General features: G+C 44.5%; 1 protein-coding gene across 3 annotated transcripts in view; it reads right to left on the bottom strand.

Moving 5' to 3' along the window:
- EML6 (EMAP like 6) overlaps positions 1-18,569 on the bottom strand; it is a 169,371-nt gene that overhangs the window by 22,544 nt on the left and 128,258 nt on the right. For all 3 annotated transcript variants that reach the window (XM_053383652.1, XM_053383655.1, XM_053383654.1), the window contains exons 29-31: positions 3,605-3,683; positions 1,542-1,671; positions 1,087-1,185 (exon numbers count right to left, since the gene is read on the bottom strand). In XM_053383652.1, the coding sequence (XP_053239627.1) occupies positions 1,087-1,185; positions 1,542-1,671; positions 3,605-3,683 (308 nt within the window). The remainder of the gene's footprint in view (positions 1-1,086; positions 1,186-1,541; positions 1,672-3,604; positions 3,684-18,569) is intronic.

The raw sequence follows: 18,569 nt of genomic DNA, 5'->3' as shown, positions 1-18,569 counted from the left end.
GGTTCGAATCCCCGCAACGGGGTGAGCTCCCGTTGCTCGGTCCCTGCTCCTGCCAACCTAGCAGTTCGAAAGCACGTCAAAGTGCAAGTACCATCTGGCGGGAAGGTAAACGGCATTTCCGTGCGCTGCTCTGGTTTGCCAGAAGTGGCTTAGTCATGCTGGCCACATGACCCGGAAGCTGTACACCGGCTCCCTCGGCCAATAAAGTGAGATGAGCACCGCAACTCCAGAATCGGCCATGACTGGACCTAATGGTCAGGCGTCCCTTTACCTTTACCTACCAGTATTCAAAAGGGAAACTTAGATCCGAAGAGATGAAATAACACCAAACAAAGCACAATCGAGGACCATAGCAATGAAATAACTTGCAGCTGTATCACAGTATAGAACGTCAGGCATAGAAAGCAAAAATTAAAGTTTGCTTTAAAAAAATCAGTCCTGGGTGGGTTTTACATGCAGCAACGTAGCATTTAGACCAGGGGTTGGCAAAATTTTCCACTGGTGGGCCAGATCGCCCGTGCATGGGAGCTTGCATGCTCGCACCCGTGCACATGCACACACGCATGCCCCTCTTTTCCCACTGGCTTTTGGAGCCATGGCTGGGGAGGAGAAAGCCGTGGCTGCGTCCCGGAAGTCAGTTCCTGTGCGGAGCTAAACCAGCATGGGGAATGACCAAGCGGGCAGCAAGGACCGGGGGCCAGTTTAATGACCCCCTCGGGCCGTATACAGCCCACAGGCCATAGTTTGCCGACCCCTGATTTAGACACTCTGGAAGAGGGAGATGCGTTCTCTCCAGATTCACAGGGATGTTTCCCATGACTATTTGCCTGAGACCTTAGGGAGTTGCTACATGTTTGAGCAGAAAATTCTGACCTAGGTGGTCTCCTTATATTGGGTTCGGAATAGCATCCAATAGCAGGGTGGGGAAAAAATAATTCAGGAAGGATAACTCTGTCCAGTTTCATACTCCCTACATCTAAACAGAGGGCCAGCATCACAGAATCACAGAATTGTAGAGTCGGAAGCCCCCTGCGATGCAGGAATCTCAACTAAATACTTTACTTTTAACTTTGACCATGAACCTACCAATCTGGCTGGTTGCCACCACGTTTTTGTACTTTGGGTGCTGGTTGACTGTTAGGCAGAGGATGTCATCCGTATGCTCCAGGTAGAAAGTTTGGCTTCCTATGCGATTCCAAAGAAACATTGGTTTTAGAATAGAAATTGAAACAGGGGTGATTGCAATATACGTACAAAAAGTCAGTCCTAGAAAAAATGAACTTATCTGAAAAGGAAATTATCACTTCCGTTTGCATAAGAACAATTAAAACTTGATATAAGAATAGCTTTTATACCATTTCAACAATGATTTATGCTGCAATTCTAACTTTGCTTATCGGGAAGGGTGCCCCATTGAATTCAACAGACTTACTTCTCAGCAACTTAACTCAGGACTGCACTGTTAGTGATTTGACATAAACACCTGTTTATGCCCTACTTCACCATCTATCCATTATTTACTCAAAATGTCTTTGAATTACCTGTGGAAAGGTTTTGAACTATGCATGCTGCAGCAGTATGGAAAATAATATCAGCACCATCATTGAGGTAATGAAGGTTGTTGCGACAATCGAATCCGCGATACCCGAAAACATGGTCTAAAGCCAATTCCTAGAAAGAAAAACGTACCAAGATAATAAGAGGGTTATACGCTACTTTTGGTGAACACTTCTTTTTTCCTCCTCAAAGAAGACACATCAGCAACGACATTTTAAAAAGAGACATTTTCTCTGGCCACCAACCACAAAAATGTAAAAATCAGAGCGGAACAACGTCCAAATTGTTCTGATGCTGATAATATTCGCAAAAGTTTATCCAAATCATACAAAGAAATTCTGAATCAATAAGCAACATGCAAATGGTTTGCAGAACATTAACAAATATTTACCTCATTCGCAATAAAGCCAGTTCAACATCATAAGAAATAAAAATTGTAAAGTAACAGCTTGACATACACTTCTTGCTCTTCCAGAAGTGATGGGTTTTCTCCATACCATTCTCATCCTTATTAGTACTCAAGAAGCAAAACATAAATCCCTATGCCACAAATCTATTGATAAGTCTTCATGGGATGAATGCATGCGAGTTCAACTACATGTGGCGCAGTGCAAGGTACTGAAGCTTTTCACTTAGCATTTACCTTTTCATATTGTCAAAGGAGAAATTACATCTCTAAGGGCTCATCCAAACCTATCTTTGCTCCATACTTCCTAGGCACTGGTCTGGATTTTTCAGGTCCACATCTGAGCAGACTTTTTGTTGTTGTTGCTGTTGTTGTTGTTGTTCCAGTGCTTTTCTGGGGAAAACTGCGTTCTACTGAACCTGCTGAATCAGAGCAAATGCCATACATGGAAAACCCAACTGCTGTTTGCTCTGATTTGACTTGGAGCGTTAAAAGGGACTTTGACAAGCTGGCAGCTGCCTTTCCAAACATGACTCTAATTTGGTCAGTGCTCCTGGAAAAACGTGTGTGGCGTAACAGTCTTTGCCCGGCTGCTGCTAACAAGGCTAGGAAAACTGGTGAACCAAGCGGTGACTCGGAAGGCGGAAGAACTGAAGGACCAGGTGATTGCACACCTCGCCATTACATTCAGCAAAAGAGGCCTTCTTCTGTGCTGATGGCGTACATCTTTCCAATCGGGCAAATGATGTTTGGTTGGCCGTGGTCTCTGAGGGCATTAGAGGCTGGTTGCAGGTGTGAGGGTATTGGTGGTGAGACTTCAGCTCGAGTGGCGGTTCGGCATTGGTAAAACCTGGATGGGGGGTGAGGTGTGGCCATCACGTGCCCCTCCATTCTAAAGGGTATTCCATTAAAGGAACCCGGGGGTCGTGGTTCCTGTCCAAAGCCTGGGTGGAGGCTAGGGCCATGGCATGACCTTCCGGTGATCCTGGGGGGCTCTCCGAGTTGACGTGCGTCCCCCTACTAGTGGTTAACCCTTGTGAGACTTCCTGCAGGCAGGCAGGAGTCAGATATAGTCGGTTCAATTCCAATGCCTAAGCCAATACCAGCATGAGTTAAACCAAACTGTGGGAGGCAGTGGAAGATAGGAGTGCCTGGCGTGCTCTGGTCCATGGGGTCACAAAGAGTCGGACACGACTAAACGACTAAACAACAACAACAAGCCAATACTGCTCACATTCTGCAACCAATAAAGCCTAAATTTTGCCCGTTAACCTAAAATATGGTGTCCATATGTTATTATTCAACACAAGGGGCTGGCCTCGGGGTCTTGACATGCAAATGGCATACATGGAAAACACAACTGCTGTTTGCTCTAGCAGGTAGTATTATTGGAAAAACCGACACAAAAATTGAAAGCAGCAAGAGGACAATAAGAAATTCATCACAACTGCATGTGCAAATTAAACATTTTGCATGGCTTGTGGAGAAGAACATCAAAAACAAATAAAAATCACTGAGGGCAAAGACCAGTTTGTTGCTTGTCCGTAATTGCCATCGCACACAAAAACTCTCAAACCGAAGCAAAAACATCATTCATCCCAGGTTGCAATTAGCATAAAACAACGAAGGATTAACCCTGACCTCAACCAGTTTCCTTTTTTTATTGATGTTATTCTTTTGCAGTTTCTCAGGTTGAGGAGCAGCTCTGCTAACTGGAGGCCTGAAAGAAGCACAACGAAAACACGAAGATCAGCACACATGAATGGGAAAGAAATAACCTACTGGATAATGAAACTAGCTAGCTGGAGCCTGGGTGGTGTATATCTTGCTGTCAAAGGTTTGAGATTATCTATTGTCGGGAGAATGAGTTGCACTCTGCCGTGTTATTTCAAAATCACACTGGAGTAAATCTGAAACAACGCCAAAGGTGTTCTGGCTAGCATATGAAAGGGTCCCTTACGTATAAATGTCAGGAAAGGCGGCTGATTTCATAAAAAAGAAAGGAAGAAATCTCCACCAATCTCAAAGGCTCCTGCTCACTTGTATGGTTGTAAGCTACCTCAAAGGTTGCTCTGACCCCCAGGAGTGGCTTCTGAAGGAGCTGGGTATGTTTAGCCTGGAAAAGAGCCATCTTCACATATCTAAAGGGCTGTCACATGGAAGAGGGAGCATGCTTGTTTTACCCCTGCTTCAGAAGACAGGACTCGAACCAATGGCTTCAGGTTACAAGAAAGGAGAGTCCGACTAAACAATTTTTTTCTGACAGTAAGAGCTGTTCGACAGTGGAAGAGACGCCCTTGTGAGGTTATGGACTCTCCTTCCTTGGTGGTTTCTCAGCAGAGGTTGGGTGGCCGTCTGTCTTGGATGCTTTAGCTGAGATTCCCGCATTGCAGGGGGTTGGACTAGATGATCCGTGGGTCCCTTCCCACTCTACAGTTGTATGATTCTCTGATTCTCTTGGAGAGGGCTGTGATGGCAGGCAGAGGATCTGGACATAGAACAGTATGTCTGGCCTTCTGCCTCCTGGCCTAAGGCCACAGCTCAGTGGAAGAGCGTCTGCTCTGCATTCAGAAGGTCCTGGGTTCAATCCTTGTCGTCCCCAGGTAGCAGAGGTGGACTCTGGGCTCTCAGATTTCAGTGGTGCCCCATGCGACATTAAACTTTGATACCCCTTCCCTCTTATGCTCCGTTCTACAGCATTGCTGCGGCGCCTCCTGCAGCATGGCCCCCAGTGCGTCCACAATGGTCGCGCTACCCTAAAACCATCTCTGCAGGTAAAGCTGGGCGTGTCCCGTCTGAAACTCCAGGCAGTCACTGCCAGTCAGTGAAGACAGTATGTAGCTAGATGGGCCAGCAGTCTGATTCAGTGTAAGGCATTTCTAAGATGAAACTTTTCTTGATCTTTAAAAAAAGATGGAACACAAGGAGCTGCTTTATAGCACTGATCCAGCATTGTCTGCTCTGACTGGAAGTGGTTCACCAAGGACTCTTGTTCACTCTCCAAGAACGGACTGGGAGTGGATGGAATCTCTGCAGACGCTTTTGAAAAGGGGGGAAAATCCACAGCTACTCTGTCGTCTCTGATTGATTTTGCAAGGACCCAGATGTCAGCATGAAAACAAGCGCTGCCAATTTCAAACTGCATCTCGGTATGAAACGAAGAAGGCATGAAGAACAGCATTTTACCCTGTGCAATATAACTGGACGACGTTTATTGACTCTGTGGTTTGTTTTTAATAAGGCTGTGTGTTGTAGACATCTGACCCAAGTGACTTCTGACTCCTCCTAGAACATGACTGTGTTTTCTGAAAGATTGGTTGCCAGACGAAGGCAGAATGTTTTTGTTAGTGAGGGCTCGGTTTTCTATGTTATTTACTGAGCATTTGTTTGGGGGTAATAATAACTGGCTGATTTTCTTCCTTTGCTTTGTTATGTAAGGATCAGCCAGCGACATTGACTCATAATTCTTTGTCTCTACTGCAGTAGCAATTAATGCCTGCAAAGTAAACAACTATAATTATTGGGGTGGTGGAAATAGAACAGAAAAGACAAATACAATGAGCTGTCAGATACAAATCCCTTATTGCTGGCTTCTATAAATACTGCTGCTCTTTCATGCAAATGGAATAGAAGTCTATGGGTTCTTTCAGACATGGGCTTAATATTATGAATAAACCACTGAGATATCACAAATAGGAAGCTGGCAACAAGGTATTGCTGTTTTTTAAAACTTTATCTGATTTCCCTTGGAAAGGATGAATCTGGATTAAATTGGGGGGCAGATATGGGCTGGTGTTTCGGTAACAGTGGTGTTAGTACTCGCTGCATGCATGCTTTTTGCAGAGTCCACATTGGGTTGCAAAAAACTTGTATGCAATGAGGAGCACAGATCCCAAAATTAACACCCATCTTGAAGACGGTGGAAGATCCCTGCACAGATTGGGTCTTTGTAATCTTAAGCACAAAAAAGAATAATCTTGTTAATAAGAGACCTCTTTTTTTCTTTTTGGCCTTCAGTGACCTGTTAAAGAGTCTTGGTTTCTTGAACTTCAAGAAGTAGTTTGAGAACAACTTTTTAGGAGCATAACTTTCTAACCACAGGAACGGGGTTGTTGCAGACAGTGCTCAAATAAGATGGCAGTAAAGATTGGGGGTGCATAATGATATGACTAAGTCTTACCACTTGACTCCGTCCAGTTTTAGTAAAATTATCACTCTCCTGTAGTCTTCTTAAAAACAGTAATGGAAAGGATTGCCACAAAAGTTAAGGGGTTTATGATCCCTTTGCCCCCACCCCTGTAATATAGCCATTCAAGTACACTGTGGGCAGCCATGAAAACATGAGTTTCATGGTGAGCATTTTTTTATTTTTTAAAAAAAGGATATTTCGTTGTTAGGTTTGGTTATTCAGCTGAATCAAGCACACTCATACAAAAACTTGCTAAGACATAAATGTGCACGTAAGACATTTCATGGCTTGCAATAACCTTGTGATATTAAGACCAAGGTCTTGAAAACGCTGGCAGCATTAAGGTAAACTCAAAAGTGTAAATAGGTTTTGATGGATGTAATAATGGAATACTGAATGGTATAGTTTTTGTAAAATATGCAGGGATTTGTGATATGCAAAATGAACCATGGAAAGAGAAGAAGGGAAGTCATTAATATCTTAAGGATGTAAAAATAAGTAATTTAAATTGTAAAACAGAGTGTATATATATATATATATATATATATATATATATATATATATATACACATACATACATATACACACACACACACACACACACACACACACACCAAGGCTTAATATGTTTTTCCCAATGCACTGAATGAAATATACAACAGATCAATTATTATCTTTGGAGGAATGCCGAGCATATTATAGTAAAATAAATAAATCCACTGGAACAGCCTTTCCCAGCTTGGTGTCATCCAGATGTTTTCACCATTGGGAGTTGTCATCCTAGACATCTTGCAAGACATCAGGTTGGAGAAGGCTGCAGTCAAACGACAATCATAATGGAGGTACAGAAATATGTAGCAGTGACCTTGGAAGCAGAGTTTTAAAAATACAGGTCGCCACAAAGACGGCAGCTAATATTGACTATCTCACGTTATTTAGCTATAAAAAGTTGCAGCAAAGTTATTGAGGAAATAGCGGCAAACCAAACGACCGCAACTCAGGTAGGTAAGTATGTTCGGTTTAAGCATGAGCAAAACACTTCAACACTGAAAAGAGTTACCTTGATCCCCTTGTAAGCAGCAAATAAAGCCAAGTGAGAAACTTAGTACAGTTCAGAGAAACAGAGTCAGGCCATTATAGACATTCATGCACAAGCCTCTTTTGAACTGACCGGTCATTCCTGTGAGGCCATGCTGTTCAAGCATGCCAGCAAGAACTAAAACAGAAATTAAAAGAGTGCACCAGTCCGCAAATTCAGAAAGATCATACCCTGACATCGTGGGGCAAAGTCTGCACTAAAGATCCTACAAGACAAGGAGAAAAGAGAGAGAGGAAGCTTTATCAGTGCTCCCCACATGCTCCAAACAGCTCTGCAAAAAAGTCTTTTGGCATCTTGCACACCTAAAGAGAAGTCCAGAGTATAGCAACAGCTTCAAACAATAGATGGATGTGGGGTTTGTTTGTTTTTTTTGCTCTAAAGCATCATATATAAAACCTGTTTGCCATGGAGCAGACACTCAGCAGGAAACTGCAGAGAATCACAACTCCTCGAAGAGTGTTCCTGTGCGATATAAGTGCTTGCAAACACAAATTTGTCACATCTCCCTGTGTCTATTTGAGGTGCACATTGGAAAAAAAATATTTTGAATGCACACCTAAAAATGTAATATTTGAAGTGGCTCCTCGTCCCCTTCCAAAGGCAACTTTCCCCCATCCCGATGCTCTCCAGATGTTTCAGACTACAATTCCCATCAGCCACCACCATGCTGGCTGGGGCTGATAGGAGTTGTAGTCCAAAATAATCTGGAAGGTGCCAGGTTGGGGGAAGGCTGTCCTAAGAAATACCAGATTCACTGCTTCACTGGACTGTAGTGTTGCAGTGGAAGGAGACTGTAGGATAGGGAATGTTTTCTGCATTATGTTGATCCAAAGGCTCTGTCTGTGAAGTTTCACTTTAGAGGGGTGGGGTGGCTGTAGAGAGTTAGGGCTCCTCTGCACTCCCACTTGTCCCTTGTCAAGAAAGCACAAAGTTTCCCCACTGCCCTGCCCCCTTCCCAGGGAAAACCTGCCCTTTGGCTCGAAATGGGAGCAACGAACGTTGAAGAGCATAGGTGTGGCTAAGCTCTTGGTGTACAGCTGCCGTTGACTCCAGGCGCCCAGTCCGTTTCGTTTTTAAGAGATTCCTTAAACAAAGGGTACAAAGCTCTCCACCACCCTAGACTGCTGCCTTCTCCCTTGTCAGGCAATGCTAGTAAATTCTGCAAGGCTGAAATGGCAATTCAATAAGCTTTTGGGTTGAAATGTAGTCCTTTAGGCCAGCATTGTATAATCTTCTAATTCTAATAGAATTACCGTATTTTCCCATTTATAAGAAGCCCCCGTGTATAAGAAGCCCCCAATCGCCAGTCCACCCTTGGCACTATCCGTGTATAAGATGCCCCCTAATTTTTGACATTATTTTTTAGGGGGAAAACCTAGTCTTATACATGGAAAAATACGGGAAGCAAAAACCAGCAACTCGTGTCTCAAGAGCAATTTCCAAAAGGGGTGAAGAACTGAAGGATTCCTCACCCCACTCCCACTCTGCAGGGGGAAAATAGGAAAAAGCATTGTATGAAAAGTGATTTAAGGCTGTATTCCTCTGCCCACTAACCTAGGAGCAAGCCCCATTGAACCCAATGAGAGTTACTTCCGAGCGAGCATATATAAGACGGTGCTGTAACACAGCTATCCTATGCACACGTACCCCAGAGTAAGTACTGTTGGGCACAGCGGGACTTACATCATTCTAGGCACAGGGATCACCAGGGCCAAGAGGCAATGGTGTGTCTGAATATCTTCTCTAACATCTATTTCCACAGGAGCAGTAAGGAACCTGCCTGCCGCTCCAACACTGAGTGAGCCCAGCCGCTATCAACAGAAATTTCCATGGGTTGGAGCCGGGGTCAGCAACCTAAGGCCCTTGGGCCACAAGAGGCCACAGGGGTCGTTTAACTGGCCCACGAGCCGCCCCTGAACAGAGCCGCCTACTCGGCGAGTCCCTGCACGCTGCGCTAAACCGGCGCAATGCAGCGTAGGGACTCACTTCTGTGGCGCAGGAAACTGTGTCTGTGCATGCGCAGACACCGGAAATCGTGTCTGCGCAGACGCAGACACCAGGAATCACATCTGCACAGACGCAGATGTCGGAAATCGTTTCTGTGCAGGCGCAGAAAATCGCGGACGGGCGCGCAATTCGGCTCACAGAGGGATCTCCGCTGGAGTGAACCGGCTGAGGCGAGGTAAACCTTGCTGACCCGTGGGTTGGAGCAATGCTCCTCCTTGCCCTTCTCCCGGGGGTCAAGGAGAAAGGGCAGGATGCTCTGTCACCCTCTCAAAAGCAAAACACTCTCAGCATTCAGCTGCTTTGCAAAGGGACTACCGGAAGCAGCGACAATTACGGATTGTGCTAGCACAGCTCCCAAAACTGTCTGTGGGGGAAAACTGCTTTTCATAAATGATAATTTACACACCTTTAGGTAGAAGAGGAATAGGAGGTGTTTGGATTTGGCACCACTTCTCTCCCCCCCATTACAGCTGACTGTGGTTACACTCAGACTTTACATTTAAAACACATGGCTTCCCCCAGTGAATCCTGGAAAATGTGGTTTGTTAAGGATGCTGGGAGGTGTTAGGAGACTCCCATTTCATCCAGCGAGCTACATTTCTCAAGGGTGGTTGGACAATCAATCCTTCTTCCCAGGAAACTTAGGAAAGCCCTATTCCCATCGCTGAGCTACCATTTCCAAACAACTATCAGCACCCTTAACTAACTAAAGTTCCTGGGGGAAGTCATAACTGTTCAAATTGGGATGGCACTGCTTTAAATGTGTAGTGCAGAGAGTTCACAATCCTCAGCAGCTATCACTCTTTGGAACTGCATGAGCAGTATCAGGCATGCAGTGCTTGTAATTGCCAGGATCAGGGCAGAAGGTGTGCATGGAAATTTGAAGCCTTAGCAGCAACAATTTGGAAAGTACTCAAAAGTTTCTCTCGAACCAGTTTTTCTCTTCTTTCTGTTTTAGTATAGTTCAAAAATGAACCGAGTTCCACAGTTCTCCTCCTAAGGATGTCTGATAAAGTTTATGGGGAAAGCAAGGCAGGATTTGTGGAGAAAGCGAAGGTGAAGACAGATGTAACATTCAATGTGGGAAAAGAGCTCTGCAAGCACATCCACTGTCTCAAAACACACAGGTACATTATTTTGTCCTGGAACAAGCTGTTGGGAGTGGGTGGGTGTCCATGTTTTTAGCATGCCAGGGAAGAACAAGCAAGTGCCAGGGTACCTATTGGCTAGCGCCTATGCCGTCACCAACCTACCTCTTCCATAACTCCCAGAGCAGCTCTGCAAATGTTTTATTTTTAAAAAAGTTTGTGGCTTTTAAAATTGTTAAGTGAAGAATATAAAAATTTAATAAAGGGCATATACTATTTAAAAAGAAGCTGGTCAGTCTGCCTGGGGAGTTGAGCCAGTCTTCTGTTTGCAAGACATGCATGAGTGCAAGGGAATTTGTGAAGCGAGGCTCATTACTGCGGGTTTGAGAACCCAACGTGACCTGCTTTTAAGAATGTTACATCTGTTTTCACCCCAGGAAGACACTGCTCACCATGACATAAGCCATATAGGAGAAGAAACACAAGATATAATTTGAAAATGTATACATACATATAAAATTTTGTAAAATTTTATATTTCTCTATGCACAGCACATATATGCGCAAATACTCGGTGTATTCATATATACATAAACATGTATATATGCACACATATGCCTTTTGCAGTCTGACAGCACCTCAAACATTTGTCTAAGAGATGTAAAACTAATGCCACATCACAAGTCATGTAACACTCCTAGGAAGTCTGGTGAAAGCTGGTTTGTGACCCCCAAACCGCTTCATTCTGAACAATAAAATGCCATGGATGTGAAATCTGTATGGTTGTTAGCAGAATATATTCACCCTTAATACATCTTAGTAAGCTGAATGGTACATTCACAGAAAGCTGTGTGGGTTTTATTTCCCTCCCCCCTCTGGTTGATGCTTATATATACTTACTTGACAATTCCCTGCCTCCAAAGGAAAGCAAGTTAAAACATAATACAAGTATTAACGGTTTCTTTGCAGTAACATAACAAGGAAGTGCGTGTTTGCCACAAATGACACTCAGAGAAAACTACAAGCGTTCTCAAATATTGCGGAGGAATTTTCCAATGTTCTGCAAATGTAAAGCACCACAAAACTCAAACCTGGCACTCTGGCAACACCAGAGTCTTACTCTTCAAGGAAGAGGGAGAGTTATTGGCCCAATATTTGTTATGTTGTACTGCACCCAGATTGGCGCTGTGGGTTAAACCACAGAGCCTAGGACTTGCCGATCAGAAGGTCGACAGTTCAAATCCCCGTGACAAGGTGAGCTCCCGTTGCTTGGTCCCTGCTCCTGCCAACCTAGCAGTTCGAAAGCACGTCAAAGTGCAAGCAGATCAATAGGTACCACTCCGGCGGGAAGGTAAACGGCATTTACGTGCGCTGCTCTGGTTCGCCAGAAGCGGCTTAGTCACGCTGGCCACATGACCCAGAAGCTGTACGCTGGCTCCCTCGGCCAGTAAAGCAAGATGAGCGCCGCAACTCCAGAGTCGGCCATGACTGGACCTAATTGTCAGGGGTCCCTTTACCTTTACTGCACCCAGATAATGGCCAGCATTGCAGCTCAGCAGCCATATGGGCCAGGTTATCCGGTGAACCAACAGGGGACTAAACTGGAACTGAACTAAAATGTAAACTGGATTAGCAAACCCCAAAACCTAAGTAAGTAATCATGGGAAATGCGGTATGTTCATATGAGTCAACCTTCAAAGTGTAGATCGAAAGAGACCTGAGCAGGATTTAGTCGAATTAGCAGTGAAGAGGCACAAGTTACAAGAAAATATTGAAGCAGGAATAGCTTGAGCTAGGCATAAACATTATTCTGCATGGAATGAATGAATTCAGGGTTCTTTAGGGAAATCATTGCTGTTTCAGCCAGAGGAGTTACTAGAAGTTAAAGGCTACGGAACCCTGATTGAGAAGCAGAAAATGCCAAGCCAGGTAAGAAGGGGAAGATAGCAAATTGACCAGTGCAGTTTGGTCAGAGAGGAAAAGTAAAAGCAGAAAGCTTGTTCTGTTGGAGACAGAAGGCTAAGTGAGAAAAGGTTTGTTGAAAGAGGAAGGGTGAAAAAATAATGCCCAACGGGACTTGATCACCAGACACTTGCTTTACCAAGGATAGAGAAACCATGAATTCTCCAGTAAAACAGTTCCGCTACTTGAATGCTACTTATTGCATTCACGTGTCACTCTGACTCCGCTTACAAATATGAGCAAGCAGAAAAGCAGATTAATATAATCAGAGCTGAAGAGGATTTAGGGGACCTTTCTTTTCAAGCTACCAATTGTTTTGCTGTGGGTCCTGGCATAGTAGATCAGTGGTGAATGGGCTTGCTCAAGCCAAGATGTTTGTCTCCTTCTTAAACAGTGATGTGTAAGAGTAGCATCATTGCTATTTCAGGAGCACCGTCTCTCTCACTTACCTCATAGGGTGGGCATGGTTGGAACTGTACTGAACATTCCCCAAAACATACACCAATATGTTTTGGTGTAGATTTCCCACTGGCCCATTTTCATTGTAATATTAAGCGCGCTATTGAACACAGCGAGATTTACTTCAGAGTAAATGGTGCTGAAGGAGACTCTTGGGAGTCCCATGGACTGCAAGAAGATCAAACCTATCCATTCTTAAGGAAATCAGCCCTGAGTGCTCCCTGGAAGGACAGATCCTGAAGCTGAGGATCCAATACTTTGGCCACCTCATGAGAAGAGAAGACTCCCTGGAAAAGACCCTGATGTTGGGAAAGATGGAGGGCACAAGGAGAAGGGGACGACAAAGGATGAGATGGTTGGATAGGCACCTCCTGCCTGAATTTGCTGATAACTTTGGATGATCTGGAAGATATTTCTTCTGGCTGGCTGTTTTTGGAATTTGTAGCTGGCAGAGGAATCTCTTTCAAATTGCTTTACTGGCAGTATTTTATCAATTTTGTAAAGTAAATTGGATCAATGAAATATGGCCAGCCCTTTGGCTGTGTGGGGCTGTTGCAGTGCATCAGTTGATTACATCTCACTTCTGGGCAAGCGGACTCTGCTTTTAAGACCTTGTCTCTTCATCGTTTCCAGTGTACTCTGGTGTGCATTGAAACACAAATAGCGGACAGTCTTGTGAGCAATGCCAAAACACAAAGCAATATTCTGGGCCAGGCTGTCTAACTACTTCACTGGCTTGTATCTATTGCATACACTGGCAGACCTTCCTTTCTGTGCAAAAGAAGCCTCAGCTGTACTGAAAAGTGTCATAAAGGACTGCCTTGCGGCAGCTCAAAGTAAGACATTTCTGTAGGCAGCCTGATAGAAGTCAGAAGCATTATAGTCCTCAGAATGTATACACCTGCCTGAGCTAAGGAATCTTTGTACACACCAATCTTACGATTTTGCCAAGAGAAAGAACAAGAGGGAGAGGTTTTTTGGAATTCTCTGTTGAGTTTGCACTGACAAGGAGCGATCATGGATTTTATAGAGAAAATAACGGGTTTCCTCCCCCCCTCAATAATTGCTCTCATTTCAGGCTACTTCATTCTGTACTGAGCCAATCAATGTGGCTTGGCAGAAGCTGGCCTTCTGAATGGCTGGCTCCCCAAGATCATGGCAGCAAGAATGTTTTGAAAAAACTTCCATATTGTGCAGGCAGAAGCAAGTGCAGAATATTTGTTACCAGCCCACACTTGAAAATATCTGGGTTGTTCCTTCTTTAAGTTCTCCCATTGTCCATTTTGCAGTATTAGCTTATCCTGAGCTGCCCACATTACCTATGCAACTGTTGGAAGTGGGAAGCAGATCAGTTTGCTTAGAAAGGTTTGCATGGCGGTCAAGACAGTGAGAGTGGGAGACCTCCAGGTTCCTAAACTCTATTTGTCCTTTGAGTTCTGTGCTGACTTTTCCTTTGAAGCTTAGACTGATAACTCTCAGGTTGCACCCTCTCTCACGGCTGCCTCCATCTCACATCTCCATCTCCATCTACTTTGAGATGCCATCCTGTGGATCTCACTCTGAGAACAAAGGAAGCCAGCATGGCTGGCTTCGTTTCTCCAATGAGTCAGTTAGCTAGGACTACAGAACTCTTTCCTATCCAAGAAACTTCTGACCCAAAAAGCACAAACTTTCTTTTTTCGTACTAACTCCCATTCTCAATGCATTACAGTTACGGTTGTGTGCCCCAAACAAGGATTCATTTCAGGATAATTAATTTCTTCTGTTGCATACGAACTCAAGCTGAGAACAGTAACTTTGCAAGGTGCCATTTATATAGATGGCACAGAAGCAACAGAGAGGAGATAGGGAGGTAAAAGCCCTCTTCAAATGAAGAAGAAGAGTTTGGATTTGATATCCCGCTTTATCACTACCCGAAGGAGTCTCAAAGCGGCTAACAATCTCCTTTCCCTTCCTCCCCCACAACAAACACTCTGTGAAGTGAGTGAGGCTGAGAGACTTCAAAAAAGTGTGACTAGCCCAAGGTCACCCAGCAGCTACATGTGGAGGAGCAGGGAATCGAACCCGGTTCACCAGATTACGAGTCCATCGCTCTTAACCACTACACCACACTGGCTCAGGTGTTTCATCCATGCAAACATCAAGCCTGTGCATCTCTCATGTAAAGAGGGCTAGACAGACAGACAGACACTTCCTGTCCACCTGCTTGGCACATTCCATGTTCTCCAGGGACAGATGAAGCAGCACAGCATGGCTCACTTTCTATATTTTCCTTCAGGGGTGGAGTTGGCTGTGCGAGAGCCCAAGACTTGCCCTGGATTATATTCCTTCCTCAAAAGGGGTAAATGGGCTGGTCCAAGCTCCAGTAGCTGCACACTGCTATAGCACCCAAGCCCTCCCCTTCTGTCCTCTGTCACCATCAAAAACTGCATGGACGGCATTTCGAAAGGAGCAAATAAACTTAACGTGTGAACATCCATAAAGAAGTTTAGGCATTTCTCCTAAAAGTACCTTCTGCACGCACAAATGAACCAACTTTACACAAACCAGTTAGTCTCAAGCATTCAAGTCACGATGCAAAAAAACATATGGGAGCCATTTTGAAAGGTAAGTCACATATCAGCTAGTAGTTAGTATTGTCAATAGCATAAGCGACTTCTGGAAGGTGCGGCGGTCCTATCGTTTGTATGCAGCATAAAAGGATCACAAAGAAATCTGATAATAACGTCTGAACAGGGAAATGCTGGAGGTGTTTTTCATGAGACAGGCTAGTGCCCAGGAGGCAACCCTTTTTGTCAGACACAGTAGGCCAAAAGAAGAGATACAGCAAAGCACTGTTGGTGGGGTTGCATATATTCTGCAAGGTGTATTAGAGTGGTGCTTAATACTTCATATATGAGTTGAGGCATGCTTGCCAAAAAAGGACGCCCGTACTGCGTTGGTTGTATTAGAGCAGCCTTTCTCAACCTGTGGGTCCCCAGATGTTGCTGAACTACAACTCCCATCACCCTTAGCTAGCAAGGCCAGTGCTCAGGGATGATGGGAGTTGTAGTCCAACAACATCTGGGGACCCACAGTTTGAGAACCGCTGTATTAGAGAAAGGCAGCAGGGAGAGAGAGCAGAGCAATTAATGTGCCTTGTGCAATTAACTTTCTGTTTAAGGGTCACTTCCCCACTGGTTATCATAGAGGTTATTTGTTCACCCGGCCATGCAATTCAAAACAGACGGATGCTTAATAACAAGGGATACAAATCAGGTGTTAGTAAAAGGCAAAATGCAAAGGCTTTGCAATGCCCCACATATCAGTAACATTAAACAACCGCAGACATCGGAAGTACCACCAACAATATGGCCTGCTTGGTTAAAGCGATTCAAGTCTGGAGCATATCAATATCTTTCTCATCCAAGGTACAATTCATTCGTGTCCTAAATATAAAATTGTATGGCTTACAATTGCCCTGGCTTGTCCGGGACAGTCGCACCACTGACCAAATGGTCCCGTGGTGTGGGAGCACTCCTCTTAGGACTCCCACACCGCGAGACTGTTCCTGTGGCTCCTTTGATAAGTGCCCCACTCCTAAATTAAGCAGACAGAGCAAGGGGCGGAGAGCCAATCAGAGGAGCGAGAGAAAGAAGGAAGGGGACGAGAAAGGAGGAGATGGAGGGGAGGGAGAGACAGCAAAAACGAGAAGGGAGAGAAGAAAAACGGGGGGGAGGGGGGGAGAGGAGAGAGAAACATCCATTAATTTTCTCAGTGAAATGCACATACTAAAATCACCGCAGGATTTATACGCCCAGACCCGCCTTGTTAAAACAATCGTTACAATACAAATTTCACTTCTCTCTTTCTGTTGTAGAGGAATGCCCTGAATTGGAAGGAAACAACAAAAGATTTGGAGAAAGAAGAATCAAGGTCTACGAAGTTTTAGGGAGGCACAAATGAGGTTCAAAACAGCAGCTCTTTAAAAACAATTCTCCATCAACTCCTCAAAATGGACCATGTTATGTACTGAGTTGAATAGGATCCAAAATGCAGCAGTCTGATTGGTCCTAGAACAATAGGATCCAAAATGCAGCAGTCTGATTGGTCTGCAGGAGCCACCCAATCCAGCTCCAGATGGAAGTGAATCCACAACCTGATTGGCCTACAGGTGAATTAGCCAATCATGTGCAGCCCATTGTGTAAATAATGTATATAAAGCAGATACTTTGAGGGGACTTTCTTTCCTACTCACCACTATGAGCTGAATAAAGAACATTAAATCCACTCTCGACTCTGAGTATATTTCAGACCAGGTAATGGAACTCAACTGCATTTTTTTTCCTTTTTGGGTGTAAAAGGATGACCCAGCCTGGAATGTTTTAAGGTTAAAACCCAAGTGTTTGTGGGGCATATTCAATGTAGCACTATGGCTAAGGTTCCCTCAGTGTAAGGATTTCTCCTTGTGCGACAAAACATTCTTCCCCTCAGCACACTTCCTTCATGGGCTTTGGATCCCCCTGCAACTCTCCAGAGCAGATTTGAAAACAGCTTGAGACTTTGTGGTGGTGGGGAGCTTTGGCGTTCGTCCATCGCTTCATAAACTGTGCTTTATGAAGGCTTGAAAAATTAAATACAACTCCTAGGCGCCAATACTATTTCTCACAAGTATACAGTTCCTCTGTGCACAAACCACATCATGCTGAAGATGGAGAGAGCTGGTATCTTGTAGATTTGGTTTATTTTTAATGCACGAAATGTGTAGCCCTCATAGCTGTGACCTGTGAGGATCCAAGTCATTTTTCTCTTACTCTACAACCAGTCAGAGAGGCCTTGTAAAGACACCACCAAAAACTGAAGCAGGCCTTATGGGTCAGGGAAGGGTCTCTTTGGTAGTGGCTCCTCAAGTCTAGAAATAACTTACCTAGGGAGATGTCCATAGCCTGTAAACTTCCTAAAGCATTTATTTTTTTAGTGGGGTCACTGGGGCTAAATTTGCATTCAAATAACTGGTGGCCGGTTGAAATAATCTATTGGTCTCTGTTACATTTAACTTTATTGAATATTACTGGATGGGTTTGGTTTGTAACGCCATTTAAATTTGTTGCTAAAGCTTTTTTTAATTTTTAAGTAAGCTGTTGCAACAATCTCGTATTGTTAGCCGATTGAGCATACTGTAAAACAAGGTAAAAAGTCGTGAGAATAATTGGAAGGTTGCCCCTGGTTTTCCAGGCCTGCGGGAGCTCAGGCTGAGCTGGTCTCAGCTGGTCCACGTGTCTAACAAGAGTCCACCATGGCAGCAGCAAAGGCTTCCAGTGGCCTCTCCTTGGCTTCTAATGGTCCAGCAAACACTTTTTGGCAAGAGAGGCAGCAGAAACTGTGATTTCAATCCGCATTGTTGGAGCTGTCTGAATGCTCCTATTGTTTGTAAGAAGGAGGGGAAAGAGAGAGAGAGAGAGACTCTCTCTCCTTTTCCAGCTTCTGGAAACTCAGCATTTAAAAACCCCAGGGGACAACTTGGAAGATATTCTTGGCATCTAGCCTGGATGGCTGCTGCAGGCTCTGGAACTACAGCTGCTGTGGTTTATGAGGATTGGCATGTGTTCCTCCGTATAAGTGGCACATACAAATATTGGCTGGTGAGCAGAGGAGTGGATACAGATGGCAGATGCTTGCAGAGGTGTGAAAAGCAAGACTGTAGTGGTGTGTGGGGAGAGGAGGCTAAGACTAGAGGCCAGAACCTGGGCGTGGGGTGGTCTTCAAGAGAGAATGCATCAAGTCAGGGAAAGAGAGAAGTTGCTTGGCTGGGAGGAAACTAATC

Source organism: Podarcis raffonei, chromosome 3 (genome assembly GCF_027172205.1).
Source record: "Podarcis raffonei isolate rPodRaf1 chromosome 3, rPodRaf1.pri, whole genome shotgun sequence".
NCBI classification, from domain to species: Eukaryota; Metazoa; Chordata; class Lepidosauria; order Squamata; family Lacertidae; genus Podarcis; species Podarcis raffonei.
The sequence above is the reverse complement of the archived record's forward strand: the minus strand, read 5'-3'. Positions and strand labels throughout refer to the sequence as shown.